Source organism: Rana temporaria, chromosome 5 (genome assembly GCF_905171775.1).
Source record: "Rana temporaria chromosome 5, aRanTem1.1, whole genome shotgun sequence".
NCBI lineage: Eukaryota > Metazoa > Chordata > Amphibia > Anura > Ranidae > Rana > Rana temporaria.
The window spans coordinates 358946707-358966884 of NC_053493.1; the positions used below are offsets into that span (position 1 = coordinate 358946707).

The following is a 20178-nucleotide window of genomic DNA, read 5'->3' on the forward strand; positions in this document are numbered from 1 at the left end:
CCTTTGTAGTCTTTGGATGTAAAAAAAATATCGGGTGCTTGAGCTGCACCCTCGAATTTGCATTGCCAATCCAAAAGGGGGGGGAAGAGAGAAACGCTTGTTTTAAACATTTTAATGAGCAGTGAATTCTACTGAACCATGGGTTGTCTATAAAGAGAACACTGCAATAGATGAATACCTGAATGCTCAATTTGGTTGAAATTCTAAATAAGATCTAAAAGGGGGAGAGTAGTCTGATTCATTAAGTTATTGAATTCTGTAAACATTGCGTTTTTTTTTAATATGCCCTAGGCTAGGATGAAAGGGAGGATGGAGCAAGTTTAGATAGAAATGTGTGGACACGGGGTACGTTTGTGGTGTTGGAGGTGCACAGCAATGGTAGTGGGGGGGCAGGGAGGAGTGGCTTTGTGCAGAAAAATAGACCCACAGTCAAGGTGACGGTATTGAATGTGTATCCTTGCATCCAAGGCATGCTAAGATTACACACGGAGCTGTGCATGTGCGGTACAGTTGGAAGAAAAATTCCCAGCAGCCAGTGGAAGTTCTTAAGACACATGCAAGGTCTCTTCTGCCAAACTAACCTACCTGACAGCAATTTTTTTTCTTGCGCTGGACCTTTTTTGCTTTTATCTAACATTTGCTGACCACGCACTGTACACTGGATATTCCTAAAAAGACTACAGCTTCTTATTGTAGACTACAAGAAAATGGCTGCAGCTGTAGTGTTTTTAGGAACATCTGCTAGAAAATGGCCACTACACTATTTTTCTCATAAGACTACAGGAAGATGGGCGCTTGTTGGCATACAATACTTAACCTAATTAAAGACTCTTCCAGTGCCAGTAATTATTCCCTGATGAAGTCACTTGGTCGTGACAAGACGCGTCAGATACACGGGCAACCAAAGTGACGCCAGGCAGCAAGCTCGTTTTTGTTTTTTTAGTTTTTACCTGCTTTTATGAGAGTACCACGTCTTGGCTGCTGTTTTAAATAAACATCTAGCGTTGCATACTTCACCATTGGGAATCCCCCATTTTTTCTTTCTATATTTAATGTGTCCATTTGGGAGGACTTCCACTGCCATTGACCTAATATAAAGGAGACATATCCCAATGAGAAGCGCCTACCAGGACACCATATTGACATCTATAGGATATCCTTAGGGTGACCTATTACCGTACCCGGACCACCATTGGCTAGTTTACGCTGTAACAGCGGTAAGGTAAGGAGCCATTTCATCATGAGGTGTGGTAACACTGAAGAAAAACACAATTTATTTAAACCATCGCACTGGTTGGTAATCGGCACTCTGTTTCCTGCACTTTATTCACCAGCAATTATCTGAAGATTTACGCTCCCTTTGGACTCAACCCCTTCCCCCTCCATTGTGTTGTGGTGTTTTTTTTTTTTTTTTTCTTCACCAACACTTTAGTTTGGGACAGCACTGTTTCTGATGCTATACTTTGCACTTTTATTGCACATTGGAAATTATCACCCATATTCTGAGTACTTTGCACTTTAGATTGTATATTGTTTACATTATGCTTTGTTGAGGTGTATGTGTATAATTTTTTTTTTTTTTTTTAGTTTATTATTCTGAATATTGCACTTTACAGTAGTCACTTGGCACTTATGTATTTGTCTATTATCACTTGGAGCGCAGCACCATCTATTGATTTTATAATATAGATGCACATATTCGCCAGCACACCTCGGATCCTCCAATTACGACCAAATCTTCATTGAATGAATGATCACACCACAAAGGCATAGTGCAAGATTTTGGAGCTGAGCAGGACCTATTTGTCAAGCATGAGCTTTATCACAGCACATGCAGATCAGTGGGCGATTGGCGGTCGGCTCTGGGTGTCGCTGAACACAGCTCTGTGAGTGTTAACAGCACAGAGCTGTGTTCAGGGACAGGAGGGGTTGGGGTGCTTTTTTAATATGCCCATTTTCCACAGCTTACTCAGAACTAGTGACATAACTTTAAAAATGTAAACCTGATATTTTTAGTGTGTGTGTTTGCTGTAATATGCACCCTTGTTCTGCAGTTTGTTATAATTGGGTTAATAATTCTACCTGTAGCTGAAATGCTCTGTTCTTCTCTTGCAGTTCAACCAGACGGTAGGCAATGAGATCAACATTGGTGTCGGTACATCATTCTGCCTGTGCACAGATGGACAGCTTCACATTAGACAAGTGCTACATCCTGAAGCCTCCAAAAAGGTAATTAAGTATTTTATTTCTGCAGAATATTAGTAATGGGCATTTTTATCAAAATATCCTAATTCCTCCTGTGAGCACAGTCTTTGGATGCAGGCTTCTCTCTGGTGGCCCTGACCTGCACAGTGATGAATGTGTGCGGTTCTTAAAACATGATGATGCCAGTTTTGTGCCTGGCGGTACACCCTTCACTCTCTATAGCATGCACCTGCATAATACAAGTCTACCTCCTCTATTTCTCCCCCTTTTTTTTCATTGGGAGAAGTTTTTTTATTTTTGGTTTGTTAGGACAGGGAAGGAGTTCTTTGACCATTCTTATACTGAAGGTACAGTTGTCTTTCTATGAATTAAGTTCTTGACTATACAGAATTGAGTCGGCCATGTACTGACTGGTAAGCCAGAAAACGGCCATTAGGAACTATGAACAAATTCTGTCTTTGACCGGGTTCAATTAACTGGTTTTGTGTGTGTGTGTGTGTCCCCCCCCCCCTCCCCTTAATGCCCATTTGCTGAAGTGTCATGTATATCGGTGGTGGTCAGTTTGAACATGAGAGATCCTAATGTTCAGCTCCACTGCTTCAAAAGGGTTGTGCACAATAGCAGCTTGTTTTCGTGCTTTCAGGTGCATTGTGTGAAGTTAGGCAGTCTATTTTTAATGAATTGACAAATTCTTTGGTCCTGCTAATTTTCTTGGAGCATAACGCATTGCACTATAAAGAGAAGTGGTAGTAAAAGAAGTCTCATTGTTGTGTTTGACCATAAATGTCAGCATTGGTGTTGGTGGCTGCAATCAAAACTCCTAGTGTTGCTGTCAGTGGATGCAATGATGACCACCCACCAGCACTGGTATCAATGTCCACCCACAGCATACTGGTGTCAATGGCTACCCCCTGGTGGACGTAGCCACGATGCTCCTGTGCCCTTCGCCCAACCACAGAACACCTTTTTATTATTTTAAAAGAATGTGGGATATCGCTGTGCTTCAGCCCAACTGTCGGCTTCACCACGGGAACTTTAGCGGTGACATCAATATTGGAGCCAAAATCTAAGTACCAAGAGAGAAGCAGCAGTGTGCAGTGGGGCGCACATCATTTTAGTTACCTTGCTGGTACCACACCTTGAACAAGGTATCGGTAACATAATATACAGTAGTTTTGTAGTCATTGCGTTTTATTAGTATAGTTTTCACAATGGGATACTTGGTGTAACCAATAAATACAGCATCTTTTCATAGGAGTTGTTTGAAAACATGCTTTGCAACATAGTCTCTAATTATAACCTCATTATAGAGACACATTCCCAGGTGACATTGGCAGGCTATGTGATCTGTTTACACATTTGATGCTCCCCTTCAAATTGGTTACATGTAATCTTGCTTTAAGCTTATTTATAAGTTATAAATTGCATTTCTTTACAGGCAGATGCTAAATCCCCCCCCCTTACTGGGAAAGGAAGTGAATTTGGTTGCTTTTTATCCCTTCTCATCTGTAGCCAAAACTGGGAAAAATTAGCTTGGCTATAAATTTTAGATTTTTGAGTGCTATGGCAGAACATTTTTGGCTTCTTTTTGAGTCTGTCGTGTGCCTTTCTTCTCCCACCTCCACTATTGGTTGATGAGACTGCCTATGCACTAATTGTAATGTCCAAAAGGTGCTTTGCAATCTTGCCAAGATCATGTGCAATCAATGCTAGGTGTCCTATTTTCAGTTTTTGGCAGTTTACATACATTAAAGTGGATTAACATTGTATCTGAGCACCAAAAACGATATTAATACATTTTTAATAGAAACGAGGAACAAAATATTCTGCGCTATCAATGGTAAGCAGCTCACACTACCAATAGACAATTGTGGAAAACAGAACAAACATAAAAAGTGTAGCGCATGTATGAATAAGAATCGCCCAATTGAATGAATAAAGAATGCATCAATGAAAATAATCAAAATAAGTGACAAAATTCAATCCCAAAAAATCAGAACACGGTGTAGTGTATATAAAGTCCTCAGTAAGAAGGATAATAATCCAAAAAAGTCCAATAAGAAAAAAATGTATGCATGTTATACAAATGGTGATAATCCCAGTGCTCCAAAATAAAGTGCAATAGAAAATCCACCACCGATCATTGAAGGGGAAGCTTACCAGAAATACTTTACCCTAATGGATATGCGCCCAGAGGGTCAGTAAGCCACTAGCGGGCCTGGATCGTCGGCTGCAATCTCCAATAAGATGACTCGTACATCGATCCAAAGGGAAACCAGGAGAGCGATTCAGAAAAATGGTGCTTCCAGGAGGTGCCCGATTAGGGCCAGAATTAAGACGATAAATGGAAATGTTGGAAAAAGAGAGAAGAGCACATAGCGTAATACTGAATCGGTAACCATGTTTAATGTAGGTAGGCATTCTTGCATTCTAAAAAGATGAACAGCGCTTTTCAATTATACAAAATGGCATGCCATCCAATTGTGTCGCCAAGATTTATTTTGAGGAATCACTTTGAAAAACACCCCCCCTCCCCAGCATTTCTAGTCCTGCCAGTCTTGAGCAAGGGCAAATAATTCATGTAGCATTTACTTCCTGGGATCCGTCAGCCCTTGGCTCAAGAATGCATGTAGGAGAGTGTGCTTAGCTTGGGTCGAGGGGGGGGGGGGGATTCCCTCTTCCTCGCTGCCTATACTGGGTAAACCAGTATTTTAGGAAAAAAGGCAGTTAAATGGTAGTTGCATGTGACTATTGGCCAGGAAGACCTCCATCAGGGATTGGTCTCCACCCACCCAAGTGAGACTTCAGTTCTAGTCAAGCTTGGTGTGCTAAGTCGCCTTGTGTTTCTTAATATGTGGATGTTACAGGAGTGAGAAGTCCCTGCCATAATTAAAATTCTGTTCTCCCTGTCTGTGACCCTCCTGTCCTTTTTTTTTTTTTTCTTCTTGATAATATCAGAGTGACCCCTCCTAATGGCTACAGTTGGCTTGCGGAATCGAATGCAGAGAATTCCCCAGCACAGAGCTAAAGGAACTGTCAAGTGGTGGAAGTTTTGAAGCATCTACCAAAAATGTTTTTAGGTGGCCTGCTGCGTGTGCTTGTGTATATAGTGACCCTTTAAGCACTGTTTTATTGGTCACATACAGATAACTGTTAAAACCTTGATACAATTGAGGTTGGTCATAAGCTCTGCAAGCTGGAGCTCTAAATCTGTCTGTTACTGTGCAGGAGCATGATGCACATGTAACAAAATAATCATGCATTACATAAGCTGAAGGAAGAATCCATTGCACATCTCTGAGAAACTGGCATAACCATTATGTTTCAGCTGAGGTTTTCATAAATGTTTACTTTTCCTTCTGACTTGTACCTACAGTGCCTTGAAAAAGTATTCATAGCCCTTGGAAATTTTCATTTTCTCATGTTACAACCAATAACGTATAGGTATTTTATTGTAATCTTGTGATGACCCAACACAGCGGCACATAATTGTGAAGTGGAAGGAAAATTATAAATGGTTTTCCCGCTGCTTTTTTTTTTTTTTTTTTTAGATACCCCTAACTAAAATCTAGTGGAACCAATTGCCTTCAGAAGTTGCCTAATTAGTAAATAGAGTCCACCTGTGTGTAATTTAAGCTCAGTAGAAAGACAGCTGTTCTGTGAAGCCCTCAGAGGTTTCTTGGAGAAATGTAATGCAGTGTTTCTCAAACCTTTCCTCGAGTACCCCAACAGGCCATGTTTGCAGGTTTTCCTTTTTATCTTGCACAGGTGCTTTAAATTAGTCAATGGCTTGGTATTTTGGACTGCAATTTTATCTGAGAGATTCCCAAAACACAGCCTGTTGGGAGTACTTGAGAACAGGGTTAAGAACCTCTGCTTTATTTAACAAATGGCATCATGAAGGCCAAATAACACACCAGGCAGGTCAGGGATCAAGTTGTGGAGAAGTTTAAAGCAGGGTTAGGTGTTATAGAGATATATAGCTGTACATCTCACAGAGCACTGTTTCAATCCATTATCCAAAAATGTTAAGAGTAGGGGACAACTGCAAACTTACCAAGACATGGCCATCCACCTAAACTGACAGGCAGGGCAAGGAGAGCATTAATCAGAGAAGCAACCATGATGCCCATGGCAACTATGGAGGAGCTGCAGAGATCCACAGCTCAGGTGGGAGAATCTGTCCACAGGACAACTATTGGTCGTGCTCTCCACAAATCTGGCCTTTATGGAAGAGTGTCAAGCAGAAAGCCATTGTTGAAAACAAGCCATAAGAAGTACTATTTGCCGTGTCCAAACTGCAAATATGTAGAAGGGACAGATGAGACTAAAAGTTTACTTTTTTTTTATTTTTTTTCCTAAAAGAAAAACTGTGTGGCGGAAAAATAACACTGCTCATCACCCTTAATTCGCACCCCCGCCGTGAAACATGGTGGTGGCAGCTTCATGTTTGGGAATGCTTTTCTTCATCGGTGACAGGGAAGCTGGTCAGAGTTAATGGGGAGATGGATGGGGGCAAATACAGGGTAATCTTAGAAGAAAACCTGTTGGTCTGCAAAAGACTTGAGACTGGGGTGGAGGTTCACCTTTCAGCAGGACAATGACTCTACATATACAGCCAGAGCTACAACAGAATGGTTTAGATCAAAGCATATTCATGTGTTAGAATGGCCCAGTCAAAGTCCAGACCCAAATCCAATTGAGAATCTGTGGCAAGACTTGAATATTGCTGTTCAGACGCTCTCCATCCAACCTGACAGAGCTTGAGTCATTTTGCAGAGAAGAATGGGGAAAACATGTCACTAGATGTGCAAAGCTGGTAGAGACATCCCCAAATAGACTTGCAGCTGTAACTGCATGAAATGCTGAATACAAATGCATGCAACTCTTTTCAGATATTTTATTTGTAAACCATTTTGAAAACTATAATTTTCCTTCCACTTCACAATTCTGTGCCACTTTGTGTTGGTCTATCACATAAAATCCCAATAAAATACTTGTATGTTTTTGTTTGTAACATGTGGAAAATTTTCAAGGGGCCTGAATACTTTTTCAAGGCACTGTAAGTAGGTTCACAGATGCACTTTTTTAGCTTTGTCTACTTCAGCATTTTCCATTTGTTGTTGATGTTTGGTTACATGAAACCAGTTTTAATACCCTGAAATATCAGCTCTTCCTCCAGGCCATGTGACTGCAGTGAAAGCAACTCTGTATCTTCCTCTGATCTTTGTCTCCCTCAGAATACCCCTCAGGTCCTTTTCATAGATAATAAATTCTAAGACCTTTGGAAATGTCCATGTTACATTTCGTGTCTGAACAGACCTATAATGTAGAGCTTCTACATTCCTTGCAGCGCTGTTTAGCTTGTCTAAAAACTGACGTTTTAGGCTTTGTGTGCACCTGCAACTTTTTATTAACGGTTAAGTAATATACCTTCGTAAACTTAAGAAGGCAATGTAATTGAGCAATTTGCTAATATCAAAGTGGTTGTTTTGCAATTTTGTGCTAATTTTGTGAGTCTTTTCTCTATTTCTTTTTAGACATATGCCTAGTTCCCACCTGTCCCCGATTTGGAACAAAGTCCCTCTGACCTCCATTTGTCCCTCATTGTGGTCTGATCCATATAGTTGTATATAAAATGCACTATTTGTTTCAAAAGGTGTTTCCCAGTGCTAAACCTTTCATCCAATATCTAAATTTCAAAAGCCAGCCAATATAAAGGAATAGTGTTAAAAACAAAGAAAATTGTGGAAAATATAAATATATATATACAGGGAGTGCAGAATTATTAGGCAAATTAGTATTTTGACCACATCATCCTCTTTATGCATGTTGTCTTACTCCAAGCTGTATAGGCTCGAAAGCCTACTACCAATTAAGCATATTAGGTGATGTGCATCTCTGTAATGAGAAGGGGTGTGGTCTAATGACATCAACACCCTATATCAGGTGTGCATAATTATTAGGCAACTTCCTTTCCTTTGGCAAAATGGGTCAAAAGAAGGACTTGACAGGCTCAGAAAAGTCAAAAATAGTGAGATATCTTGCAGAGGGATGCAGCACTCTTAAAATTGCAAAGCTTCTGAAGCGTGATCATCGAACAATCGAGCGTTTCATTCAAAATAGTCAACAGGGTCGCAAGAAGCGTGTGGAAAAACCAAGGCGCAAAATAACTGCCCATGAACTGAGAAAAGTCAAGCGTGCAGCTGCCAAGATGCCACTTGCCACCAGTTTGGCCATATTTCAGAGCTGCAACATCACTGGAGTGCCCAAAAGCACAAGGTGTGCAATACTCAGAGACATGGCCAAGGTAAGAAAGGCTGAAAGACGACCACCACTGAACAAGACACACAAGCTGAAACGTCAAGACTGGGCCAAGAAATATCTCAAGACTGATTTTTCTAAGGTTTTATGGACTGATGAAATGAGAGTGAGTCTTGATGGGCCAGATGGATGGGCCCGTGGCTGGATTGGTAAAGGGCAGAGAGCTCCAGTCCGACTCAGACGCCAGCAAGGTGGAGGTGGAGTACTGGTTTGGGCTGGTATCATCAAAGATGAGCTTGTGGGGCCTTTTCGGGTTGAGGATGGAGTCAAGCTCAACTCCCAGTCCTACTGCCAGTTTCTGGAAGACACCTTCTTCAAGCAGTGGTACAGGAAGAAGTTTGCATCCTTCAAGAAAAACATGATTTTCATGCAGGACAATGCTCCATCACACGCGTCCAAGTACTCCACAGCGTGGCTGGCAAGAAAGGGTATAAAAGAAGAAGAACTAATGACATGGCCTCCTTGTTCACCTGATCTGAACCCCATTGAGAACCTGTGGTCCATCATCAAATGTGAGATTTACAAGAAGGGAAAACAGTACACCTCTCTGAACAGTGTCTGGGAGGCTGTGGTTGCTGCTGCACGCAATGTTGACGGTGAACAGATCAAAACACTGACAGAATCCATGGATGGCAGGCTTTTGAGTGTCCTTGCAAAGAAAGGTGGCTATATTGGTCACTGATTTGTTTTTGTTTTGTTTTTGAATGTCACAAATGTATATTTGTGAATGTTGAGATGTTATATTGGTTTCACTGGTAAAAATAAATAATTGAAATGGGTATATATTTTTTTTTTGTTAAGTTGCCTAATAATTATGCACAGTAATAGTCACCTGCACACACAGATATCACCCTAAAATAGCTAAAACTAAAAACAAACTAAAAACTACTTCCAAAAATATTCAGCTTTGATATTAATGAGTTTTTTGGGTTCATTGAGAACATGGTTGTTGTTCAATAATAAAATTAATCCTCAAAAATACAACTTGCCTAATAATTCTGCACTCCCTGTATATAATATACTTTTGTACAATTCTCCTGTAAGGGGGTGTGTCCTATGCCTACATACTTTTGCTAATGGGTGTCTCTTGTTCCCATCTCAAAAAGTTACGAGGTATGTATATGCTGTAAGCCCTGGCTGGAGTGGTCCCTTGAACCAGTGAGGGCTAAGGCCCCTTTCACACCGAGGAGTTTTTCAGGCGGTACAGCGCATAAAATGGCACCTAAATACTGCCTGAAACTCCTGCCCAGCCTTCTCAATGTGAAAGCTTGAGGGCTTTTACACTGAGGCGATGCGCTGGCAGGAGAGAAAAAAATCTCCTGCAAGCAGCATCTTTGGAGCGGTGAGAGCAGCGGTGTGTATACCGCTCCTTCCAATTTAAAATGATGGGAAACCGCGGTGATACTGCCCGCAATGCGCCTCTGAAGAGGTGCATTGTGGGCAGTATTAACTCTTTATCGGCCACTAGCAGGGTCAATACCGCAACACTAGCAGCCAAATCCGACCGTATAGCGCCCTATTTTTAGCGGCGCTATACCGCCACCACACCTCCACTGGCCCATGTGAAAGGGGCCTAATACTTATTTAAATACTTTCATTTGTACTAAGAAGTTGGCAGGTCTTTTGATGCCATTGACCAAATGTTGTCCTTGGTTCAGGAACGTTTAGCTTATTTGGTGTGTGTTTGTGTGTGGTGTTTGTGTGTGTTGTTTGTGTGTGGTGTTTGTGTGTGTTGTTTGTGTGTGTTGTGTGTTGTGTGTGTGTGTTGTGTGTGTTGTTTGTGTGTGTTGTTTGTGTGTGTTGTTTGTGTGTGTTGTTTGTGTGTGTTGTTTGTGTGTGTGTGGGTGTGTGTGTGTTGTGTTTTTTTATTTAACTACATACCTGTATCCCCAGGATGGCCAACTATTCAAATTTGAGTCAAGGTTGAGGTTTTCGTATGTTTATTTTACATGTCCAGTTATCAGGATGTGGGGGCTAGACTCTTAAGCTAGCCATATATGTCGCAATTTTCAGTCCATTTGAACCACTTCCATTTACTGGAAATTGCAAGTCATCATTAGAAACTTAATTCCTACATCCCGACAAGTTTGTCCCCTAGAATCTGGTCACTTGTAAAGTCAAAACTGGGCAATAAATTGACGGCTTTAAAAAAAGGTTTGAGAATTTTAATTGAAAATGGAGGGGAAAACTAGTAATATCTTTTGAAAGGAATCAGATTTTTTTTTTTTTTTTTTCAGAGTTTGATTTGGGGCAATCTCGATTCATAGTCAATGAAAATCACTAATTTGCTTTGCAATTTTAACTAAAAAAGAATCCACAGTTAAATTGCTTTATCAAATTGCTACGTGTATGGCCAACTTCAGTGATTGCTTAACCAAAGATCACATTGACTCGTTCTTGACAATTATATTACAACTGCTTAGAGCCATAAAAAGCAGTGATTTGGGCATGGCCACATTTGGGGTATATTTTTTATATATATATATATATATATATATATATATATATATATATATATATATATATATATATATATATATAATATATAATATCCCACCCCCCCCCATTATTACTGTGTGCTGTCCTGAAGTGTTTTTTAAATATTAAGCTTGGAAACTCATGCATTTTGGGTTTCCTTTCGCCTGGGTTCACACCGCAGCATGGTGCGGCTCACAGCAGGGGTCCAGTGCATCCCTGTTCGCCATTTCAGGACCGACTTCAGTCCTAATATTTATGGCTGAATTCGAAGCCCGCCCAATGTTTCTTCCCGTGTTGAGACAATACCAGATCTCGTGAATGTGGAAATCTGCTTTTTTTTTTTTTTTTTTTTTTTCTCCTACAGGTTGCAGAGACAAATATCATATTTGGCTCCTAGGGAGAGACACGGGCTCCTCCAGTGTGTTGCATGACCATCCCAGAGGGCTGTGGGCAGCCAATACCTATGCCTCCCTGGCTTAGGTAAAAAATGAGGAGGCAGATTGCCACTGACCTAAATATGAGGGGGGGGGGAAGGGTTTTTACAGTTTTCAATGATTGTCATTTCGACTGATTTGGTCCACTTTTAAGCCGACCTTTTTAGTTTTCAGTAGGCTTTTGATTTGATCTCCAAACTGATATTCTTCTGTAAAGCTAGCCATAGATGGATCAAAATTCGACTAGTTTAGCATGGACAATTTTTATTATATTTTTTGCTCGATTAGTGCTGCTTATAAGTGTAATTGGATGATGGGGAAGCCTCCCTGCTGTTAGAATACAATGGCTTCACTGGAGAGATTTCCCCATCCACCTTGAATGTGTGGCTATAGGAAATCCAATTCCCTTTCCCCCTTTTTTTTTCTGTTTAACCCACTAGTTGAAAATACATTGTGTATGGTTGGCTTAAGGCAGGCCATAGACGGTGTTAGATTTTAAATGTATTGATATTATGTTATAAAGGTCTCTGAATCAATGCTTAAACATGGTAGCATTTGAAGGTTTGTTAAAGACAAACGAAGGTCAATGTAGGTTAGGCCATATCTATTCTTGAAACATACGTCAAGAAGGAGGTTGGAGATGTTACTTAAAAATACCTAAGTGGGTGTGAACGATCATCGTAACCTTCTTTGGAAACGAGCCAATTGTGCTTAGTTAGCTGTTAAACCTGTATAAATGTACACGTGGTAAGCATAGCAAGTTAGGATTTCCTGGGTCTCCCGGCCCGACAGGAGAGATGGGGGGAGGGAGGACCCTCTCCCAAGCAAGAAAGATCAAATCATCTTAACATCTATTTCCTCCTTCTGTAACTTTGTGATGCCTACCTGCCAAGATGTCTGTAACAACGTAACAATGTAAGCATAAGCTGTCTGTTTGCTGTCATAATCGTTGGAAGAATAAACCATCATATAATGAAGTTATGTCTGAATATTTTGGAAGCAACGCCTGGAGTGGAAGAGGTTTTTGACAACACATCGCATGACACCTGTTAGAGGCATATGTCCACTATGTCCTCTGTTCTATCTCTGTCACCTCTACCCCGTGCCCCCCGGCATTTAACAGACGGTGCAAATTTCTTACTTGCAACCACAGGTTGCAAGAAAGAAATTCACACGTTTCCCCTATCAACACACAGTGATAAGGGAATCCCTCCTGAGTAATTGTCTTCTCATGACGGGGGCAGAAAGCCATCCCCGCCAGGAGAAGATGGTGATTATCGTCAGCGGCTATAGCTGTGTATGGCCAGCATTTGTAAGACTATTGAGAACAATGGTAATAAAAGATCTGAACCTGCTTGCTCACAAGCTGTGTGGTCTATGCCTACCCCTTAATAAGTGGCACAACTATCTGAATGTTTTTCTTTCTAAAATCTGTGGCTTATACACATTATATTCTTCCCAAAGGTTGTTCAGACAGGTTGCCTTTAGTGTGTGTTTTGTGACTTAAATGGTTTAAGTCAGGCATCCTCAAACTACGGCCCTCCAGCTGTTGTAGAACTACACATCCCATGAGTCATTGTAACACACTGACATTCAGACATGACAAGGCATGATGGGAATTGTAGTTCCTGAACAACTGGAGGGCTGTAGTTTGAAGACCCATGCTTTAAGTGATTGGGGGGATTGAATTCCATACATTGTCATGCTGACATATGCCCCATTCTGTCGTGTGTGTGTGTGTGTATATGTATGTGTGTGTATATATTGTATACATATGTATGGAAAAATGTGACCAAGGACACCATCTGCATGGTTGCAGATTATCCGCCTTTAAAAACGTATCATATTTAGATAAAAATATTTATAAATTTGTCAGTAACTGTTTTTTGTCTACCCAGAAGATCCATTCCATTTCTGGTTTCTGCATTTTCTAACTCACCATGCCAATCTTCTGTCAATTGGGGCAAACGTATATATCTGATTTATTTAAATTTTATACAGAAGCACTCCCCCCTTTTCTACTTGTTGCTCTTGCCCCCAAGCCCTCTGGTTAACCTTTTATATGAAATGGCAATAGATGGCCCTTTAATCAAGCCTGCTTGTCTAGAAGTATTGGCATGCTAAGTTGCTGGTTTTCCTCTCGCCTTTCTGCTCTCTGCAGGTATTTATCTACCTGCTTCTTGGAATATTTCCTGCAACTATATGAGCCAATATTTGCCAAGTGAGCTGAACAGGACATGCGTTCTCCTGGAGCGCAAACCATCCTTGTACTCTAGTACTGGCCCTGCAGGTGTGTACGAAAGTGAGATGGGTGCAGAAACAGGGTCGACAAGGAGGACTGGTTTCTCCGCTTGTGTGGTGCTAGAATGAGATTAACTGCCCTGAAACATCCTCCGAGACAGAGAGGAATTGTTCGTGTTTTTTTTTTTTATATGGGGCTGGTGCAAGGGAAATGTGCAGGGAGGTTTAACAGTGAATTAAGGTATTAGGATTATTGTGATTACTTATAACACAGGTTTCCGCATTAAGGTTGCCATGGCTTCATGGCACTTTCTTGCTGTTCTGACCCATGTTTTAGGTGCTTCCCCCCCATATGATTGGTTTGCCATTGTGGTTAGTGATTGACCTATATAAATGGGCTCTTCATTGGGGCTTTGCTACTGAATAGTCTTGAAGGGAGCTGTGCAGGAAAAAAAATATTTCTAAATGTTTTTTAATCTGTAAAAATGTAAGCATATTAAATACTTAATAGACCTTTATATATTCTATACATGCTACAGTGCAAGTGTTGTACACAGGATCTCATTGAGAGCAAAAAAGAATAAACTTCCCTCTGCTGGGTCAGGTCTTCAGATGACACTTGACAATTTTATTGCCATATTGGCAAACCTGTATCATTTGCAATTGCTGCTTTGCTCCCAACTAACTGCCCTCACTTTGAGTGACTCTCTTTAGGAACCCAAATCCCTCTGTCCTCCCTCCTCGGTTGTCTTTGGGCTTAAGTTAAAAAAAAAAATGCACTATTTAACCACTTAAGACCCGGACCATTATGCAGGTAAAGGACCTGGCCCCTTTTTGCGATTCGGCACTGTGTCTCTTTAGCTGACAATTGCGTGGTCGTGCGACGTGGCTCCCAAACTAAATTGGCAACCTTTTTTTTTTTTTTTTTTTTTTTTTTTTTTTTTTTTTTCACAAATAGAGCTTTCTTTTGGTGGTATTTGATCACCTCTGCAGCTTTTTTATTTTTTTTGCGCTATAAACAAAAAGTGACAAATTTGGGAAAAAAAGCAATCTTTTTTACTTTTTGCTATAATAAATATCCCCAAAAATATATATTTAAAAAGTGTGTTTTTTTTTCCTCAGTTTAGGCCGATACTTATTTTTCTACATATTTTTGGTTAAAAAAAATCCCAATAAGCGTTTGGTTTGCGCAAAAGTTATAGCGTCTACAAAATAGGGGATCATTTTATGGCATTTTTTTTTATAAAAAAGTTTTACTAGTAATGGCGATCAGCGTTTTTTTTTTTTTTTCTTTAAATCTAGGCCAAGCTGTATGTATAGTCCTAATCTAAATGGGCAAATATTAGGAGAGTTTAAAGCTCTGCCTTATTACCCAGTGATGTTCCAATGGCGTAGAAACTGGGTGTATTGCGGTTCACACTATTCCTGGCACAGTTCATATATAGCTGCTTCATTGGTGTAGGTGGTGAAGTGTCTTGAACAACTTGACATACATGGACTGCACTTGCCACTTGCTATGCAAATATTGCTTGTACATTTGACACTTCTGCAATGTAAGCCACTTGTAGTCCAGCAAATTGTTTCTTTTTTTTTTTTTTGTAACTTAATAATGCTTACATAATTCTTGCAAGGATTCTGTAGAATGGTAAAATATCTGAGATACATAGGCTTCATTTAAACAGAGGAAGAAGAACAAAATGGGTCCATGGCACCCATTTTTTTTATTTTTAGTCCCTTTATTTTGAGTTGGTACTTTTTTGGGGGGGAATTCACTGGTAGATGGATATGCATAACAAGGAGTATATTTTACTTTAAATGGTATGTTTGTCCCTATGCATACACAACTGTAGATAAAAGAACAGTGGTGACCTATGATTTGTGGAAGGATCCATCTGTAACAAGTCCTTGGTATGCTTCCCTACTGCATAGCCTATGACAAGACAGTAGGTTATGATTCATGTATTAGAATTTCCTCCATCTCCCAAAATAAGTTCGAACACAATGCTTATGGACGTTTTATAGTTTGCTAGTTCATTTGAAATTTAGTGTAATCCATATGGATATGTGCTAATTCTAATATTGCTGTAATAGCTGGTCTTTGCAGAAATCAAAGTTTTGAGACATGGAGTGGTGTGCTTTTAAAAATGCTTTTTGCCTCATAATGCTAACCTTCATTACCTAAAATTCTCAGCTATAGACCTGAAGCAAGCATACAGTAAATAGAATCAGAACACCAAAGCTGCCTACTTGTTAAAGCTCAGTGACTCTGAAACAATAAATGTTATTGGAACAGATTGACAGCCATGACAAAGACATCCGCAATGGTAGCCTCAAATTTTCTTGAATTCAGGAGGCCCCAATAGAGGTCATCAATGGCACCTGCCTCTGTGCTTGGGTTTCCTTTCAACACATTAAGTTACTGATCCAGGAAAAGCATGATGCAGCAATTGAGTCCTAATGTCTAATCTGCATGCCTTGGAAAGTAATAAGGCCTTATATCAGTGTTTCTCAATTCCAGTCCTCAGGCCCCCCCAACAGGTCAGGTTTTCAGGATTTCCCTCAGATGAAAAGGCTGTGGTGATTACTAAGGCAGTGAAACTGATCAAATCACCTGTGCAAAATAATGGAAATCCTGAAAACCTGACCTGTTGGGGGGGGGGGGGGGGCATAACAAAGCAGCCAATGTCTTTAGGCAATAGAAGCCCTCCAATTTTTTTTTTTTTTTTTGAAGCACAATAACTTTTTAAAAGTAGAGCCATGCATTAATATAAAACAAATATATTGATTATATATATATATATATATTCTGGTGGCACATATACTGTACCTGTTGGACTTGGTCTTGGATGCCGGAATGTTTTGACTAGTCATTGCCATGCCCTGTGGAGATCACTTTACTGTTTTTTTTCTCTGCTCTTAGCAGTCTAAGCCCCTTATGCAGTCCAGTACAGATTATGTGCTCATAAAAAAAAAAGTATCTATAATGTTTATATATAACACACTCACGTATTGCCTATTTGTTTAGATTTTAAACTGGATGGGTTGTTTTACAAGCGTAACTGTTTGCATACACATTAAAGGGGTTTAAAGGTTTGTTTTTTATTTTCTAAATAGCTTCCTTTTAAGCTAGTGCATTGTTGGTTCACTTACCTTTTTCCTTCGATTTTTTTTTTTTTTTTTTTTCTTTGTCTGAATTTCCCACTCCCTGTTTCTCCTCTGTAAGCTGTTCTGGCTGACTAACCCCCATGGATGATGGGGGCAAGTTTACTGAGGAGGAACAGGAAGTGAGAAATTCAAACAAAGAAAAAAAACATTTGGAAGGGAAATTGAAGGAAAAGGTAAGTGAACCAACAATGCACTAGCTTAAAGGAACCTATTTAGGAAATAAACTAACCTTTTTAACCCCTTTTAAAAGACTTGCTAAGTTCTTGGGCCCTGTCAAGGCAATCACCTGGTTTGAGTTTTAAATGTACAGTTATCCTTTGAAATGTACTAACTGCATGAAGACCCAAAAGAGATGTATTGAGGTATGCAGTGATTTTCTTAAGACTAGAGCAAAATTGGGGATATTGTACTTTTGCAATTGATAACATTCCTTGATTGAATTAATGTACAGTACTTCCACTTTTGCTCCTGTTTTTTGAAGTCCTAGCTCTTGCGTCACTTAGAAGATGTCCCTAGGAATACATGACTTATTATTTGTCCTTTAAATGTATTTTTGTAATGACTAATGACTACTTCTCTTTCCCTGTTTTTTTTCCCTCAACAGAATATACTTCTTCCTGACTGTTTCTACTCCTTTTTTGACTTGAAGAAAGAATTCAGGAAATGCTGCCCGGGGTCTGGTGAATTAAGTGAACTTGATGTGACGGCAATGGCAAGTTGTATCCTTTTTGCCACTTGTTTTATCACCACAATTCTTTTTTTTTTTTTTCCATTTGAAATCCCTGACTACTGTAGCCACTCTCTTTTTAACCTTGACTGTACAACTATTTAGAGGGAGATTTGTGTTTTATAAAATGGAAATGGGGAAAACCTTTAGGTAGCGTGCAGCTTTAAGTTAAAACCGTCATGGCAGAAATATGGAAACCGTCTTTGCTGATTGCTTTCTGAAAAATTGTTGTCTGACTGTTTGTTAGTCTACTGGTTGCAGCACTGTCAGCCACTGACCTGGAACACGAATGTAGAATTGAAATGTTAGAACTCCTTGTTTGTATCCTTGTTCTGATTGTATGACTTCAAGTACTGAAAGCTGAGCTCCAGGCGCAAAAGCTTTGAATATGTTCAATGGCCACAAAGGATATAAATCCACTTTGTTTGCTCTCAATGCATTTTTGAGACCGGTTATTACCAATATCAAAATATTAATTTGTAATGGTGAGACTCTAATTGTTATATGGCTTGTAGTTTATCTGCATATGGAGTATTTTATACTATGTACCAGTGCTGTTGGAACTGGGGGGACATATTTCCAGCTGGGATTATACTTTTGACTCTTGTCTGACATGCATATAATTGGCCTATACCTGGGTGGTATTTGATTATTCACAGTAAGGACCCCCCACCTCTTCTACATATAGAATACAATCCTATCTTGGAAGATCTTTATTATGCATCAAAGTCCTGATGAAGCAGCTCCCACAAAATGAGTTGACATTTTGGCCTGTTAGGACGCAGGCTCTTTATCTCTGCTCTTAATAAGTGTTTTATTTTAATCGTGGATTGTGAGCTTGTTTATATCCAGTAATTCTTTGTATTGTAAAACAAATATTAGGTTTTATGGACACTTCTTGTCAGTTTCTGATATTATGTAGGATCACCTGGATTGCATATTTAAAGTCCTTTTTTTTTTTTTTTTTATTGTTTTTTGTGGGCCGTACATGTTCTTCACAGCCACTGAGATCATTACAGGCAACAGACGACGGTACACATTTCACCTTTTAGGCTGGGTTCGCATGACAGACAAGCGTGAGCGGCTCTCGATGGATTCGGTTCACACATGTCTGGGGTGGCCGCAGAGTGGATTGCCAGAGGTCCTGTGCGTGTTTTTCGGTTTGGTCCAGGTGCACTAGGAAATATGGTTGGATTCCCTAACCCCACTTACCCTTTAAACTAAATGGGGTTCTTCTCTCTGCAGCACTTTGTTTTGGTTTTATATTTTCTGCAGCTATGCATGGTGCTGCCAACACAGTTGTGCCTTCCATTCACTGGGGTCTAGTAATGAAAATTATACAAGTCCAATCTGCCACTGCAGCCAAGGGACACAGCTTTTAATGGAGCTTTTCTTCTTCCAGCCCCATAACTCGAGGTCTCTGCCTCCCATGCAATGTTGTGACTGGGAGTACACCATGCAGGAACCTGTGCACTGCTTTCCTGATGCATTACTTTCAGTTTCAATGCTATGTAGGCTCCAATAGAAAAATGAACAATTGCACTTTTTTTTCCACTCATTTTTGTGTTTTAAGTTGGAAGCTGCAAAAAGTGTAGCTGCTGACTTTTAATAAACACTCAACTGTCCCATGGTCCAGCAATGCAGCCCCCCGAACCCTTGCTTCTCTTCCATGCCTTTCCGTGGCGCCGGCATTGCAAGTATTCCCCCCCCCCCCCCGAAAAAGAACGACTCGACAAATGTGGCATATTTGTAGGGGAGGAGCTCTGCTTTAATGTGGGTATATATTGCATTTTTGCAGAAAGTGGACTATGCCTTTTTTAAATCTGCCAGCATCCATACACAGCTGAAATATATATTTTTGGTCCATAAAATATTTTGCTGTGTATGGGTGACAAACCTATAGCACCTAAATTGTGCCCTGCTTAATAAAGTATATGAAGAATTGTACTTTTCCATTGCAGAGTCCGATTTTATTTTATATTTTCTCTCAGAATGACAGAGAATCTGGAATGTTGTGAGCAACACACAATTGATCATGTTGACTATTTTTTTCCAAGGGGTGTTTTATCCCCTGGAAGCAGTGTGATCTGTAAGTACTGCGATCTGTAAGTACTGCATGGTGGAATTTTTTATGGTTTTTTCTTAGCATTGTGTGTGTGTGTGTGTGTGTGTGTGTGTGTGTGTGTGTGGTTTTTCATAATGTGTTTTCTGACCTGGTCATTTGTAGCTCGTGAAATGAAGCCAAGTGGCTTTATCACAAAAGGCTGTAAATATCCTTTGTGCACTTGTAATCTCTGGGTGGCTGAATATCTGGAAAGCAGCAGTGTTTTCACAGCCTGTAATAAGTGTTCAGCCTCGACACTCCTCTGTTGATTCTTGTCATGTGGCGACCTACACGCCACTTGTATTCACGTTCTTTATTCCTGTCGCCTGCAAAGGTGCGTTCGTCTTAACTTTTTTTTTTTTATTTTTTTTATATCATTCTTATGGTTAAACACTTAAGCCTAGTTCTCCGGAATAGGCAGTGATGATTATTAGGGGGTGTGTTTGTTTTTTTTGTTTTTTTTTGTGTTTCTCCAAAATCAGGAAACCATTCAATTAATA

The 20178-nt window shown here is 40.0% G+C and overlaps 1 protein-coding gene across 5 annotated transcripts in view; it reads left to right on the forward strand.

The window, feature by feature from the left end:
- The window catches only part of ESRP1 (epithelial splicing regulatory protein 1), a 92714-nt gene that overhangs the window by 23107 nt on the left and 49429 nt on the right, over window positions 1-20178 (forward strand). For all 5 annotated transcript variants that reach the window (XM_040354681.1, XM_040354680.1, XM_040354679.1 and 2 more), the window contains exons 3-4: window positions 2116-2229; window positions 17452-17566. In XM_040354681.1, coding sequence (XP_040210615.1) covers window positions 2116-2229; window positions 17452-17566 — 229 coding nt within the window. The remainder of the gene's footprint in view (window positions 1-2115; window positions 2230-17451; window positions 17567-20178) is intronic.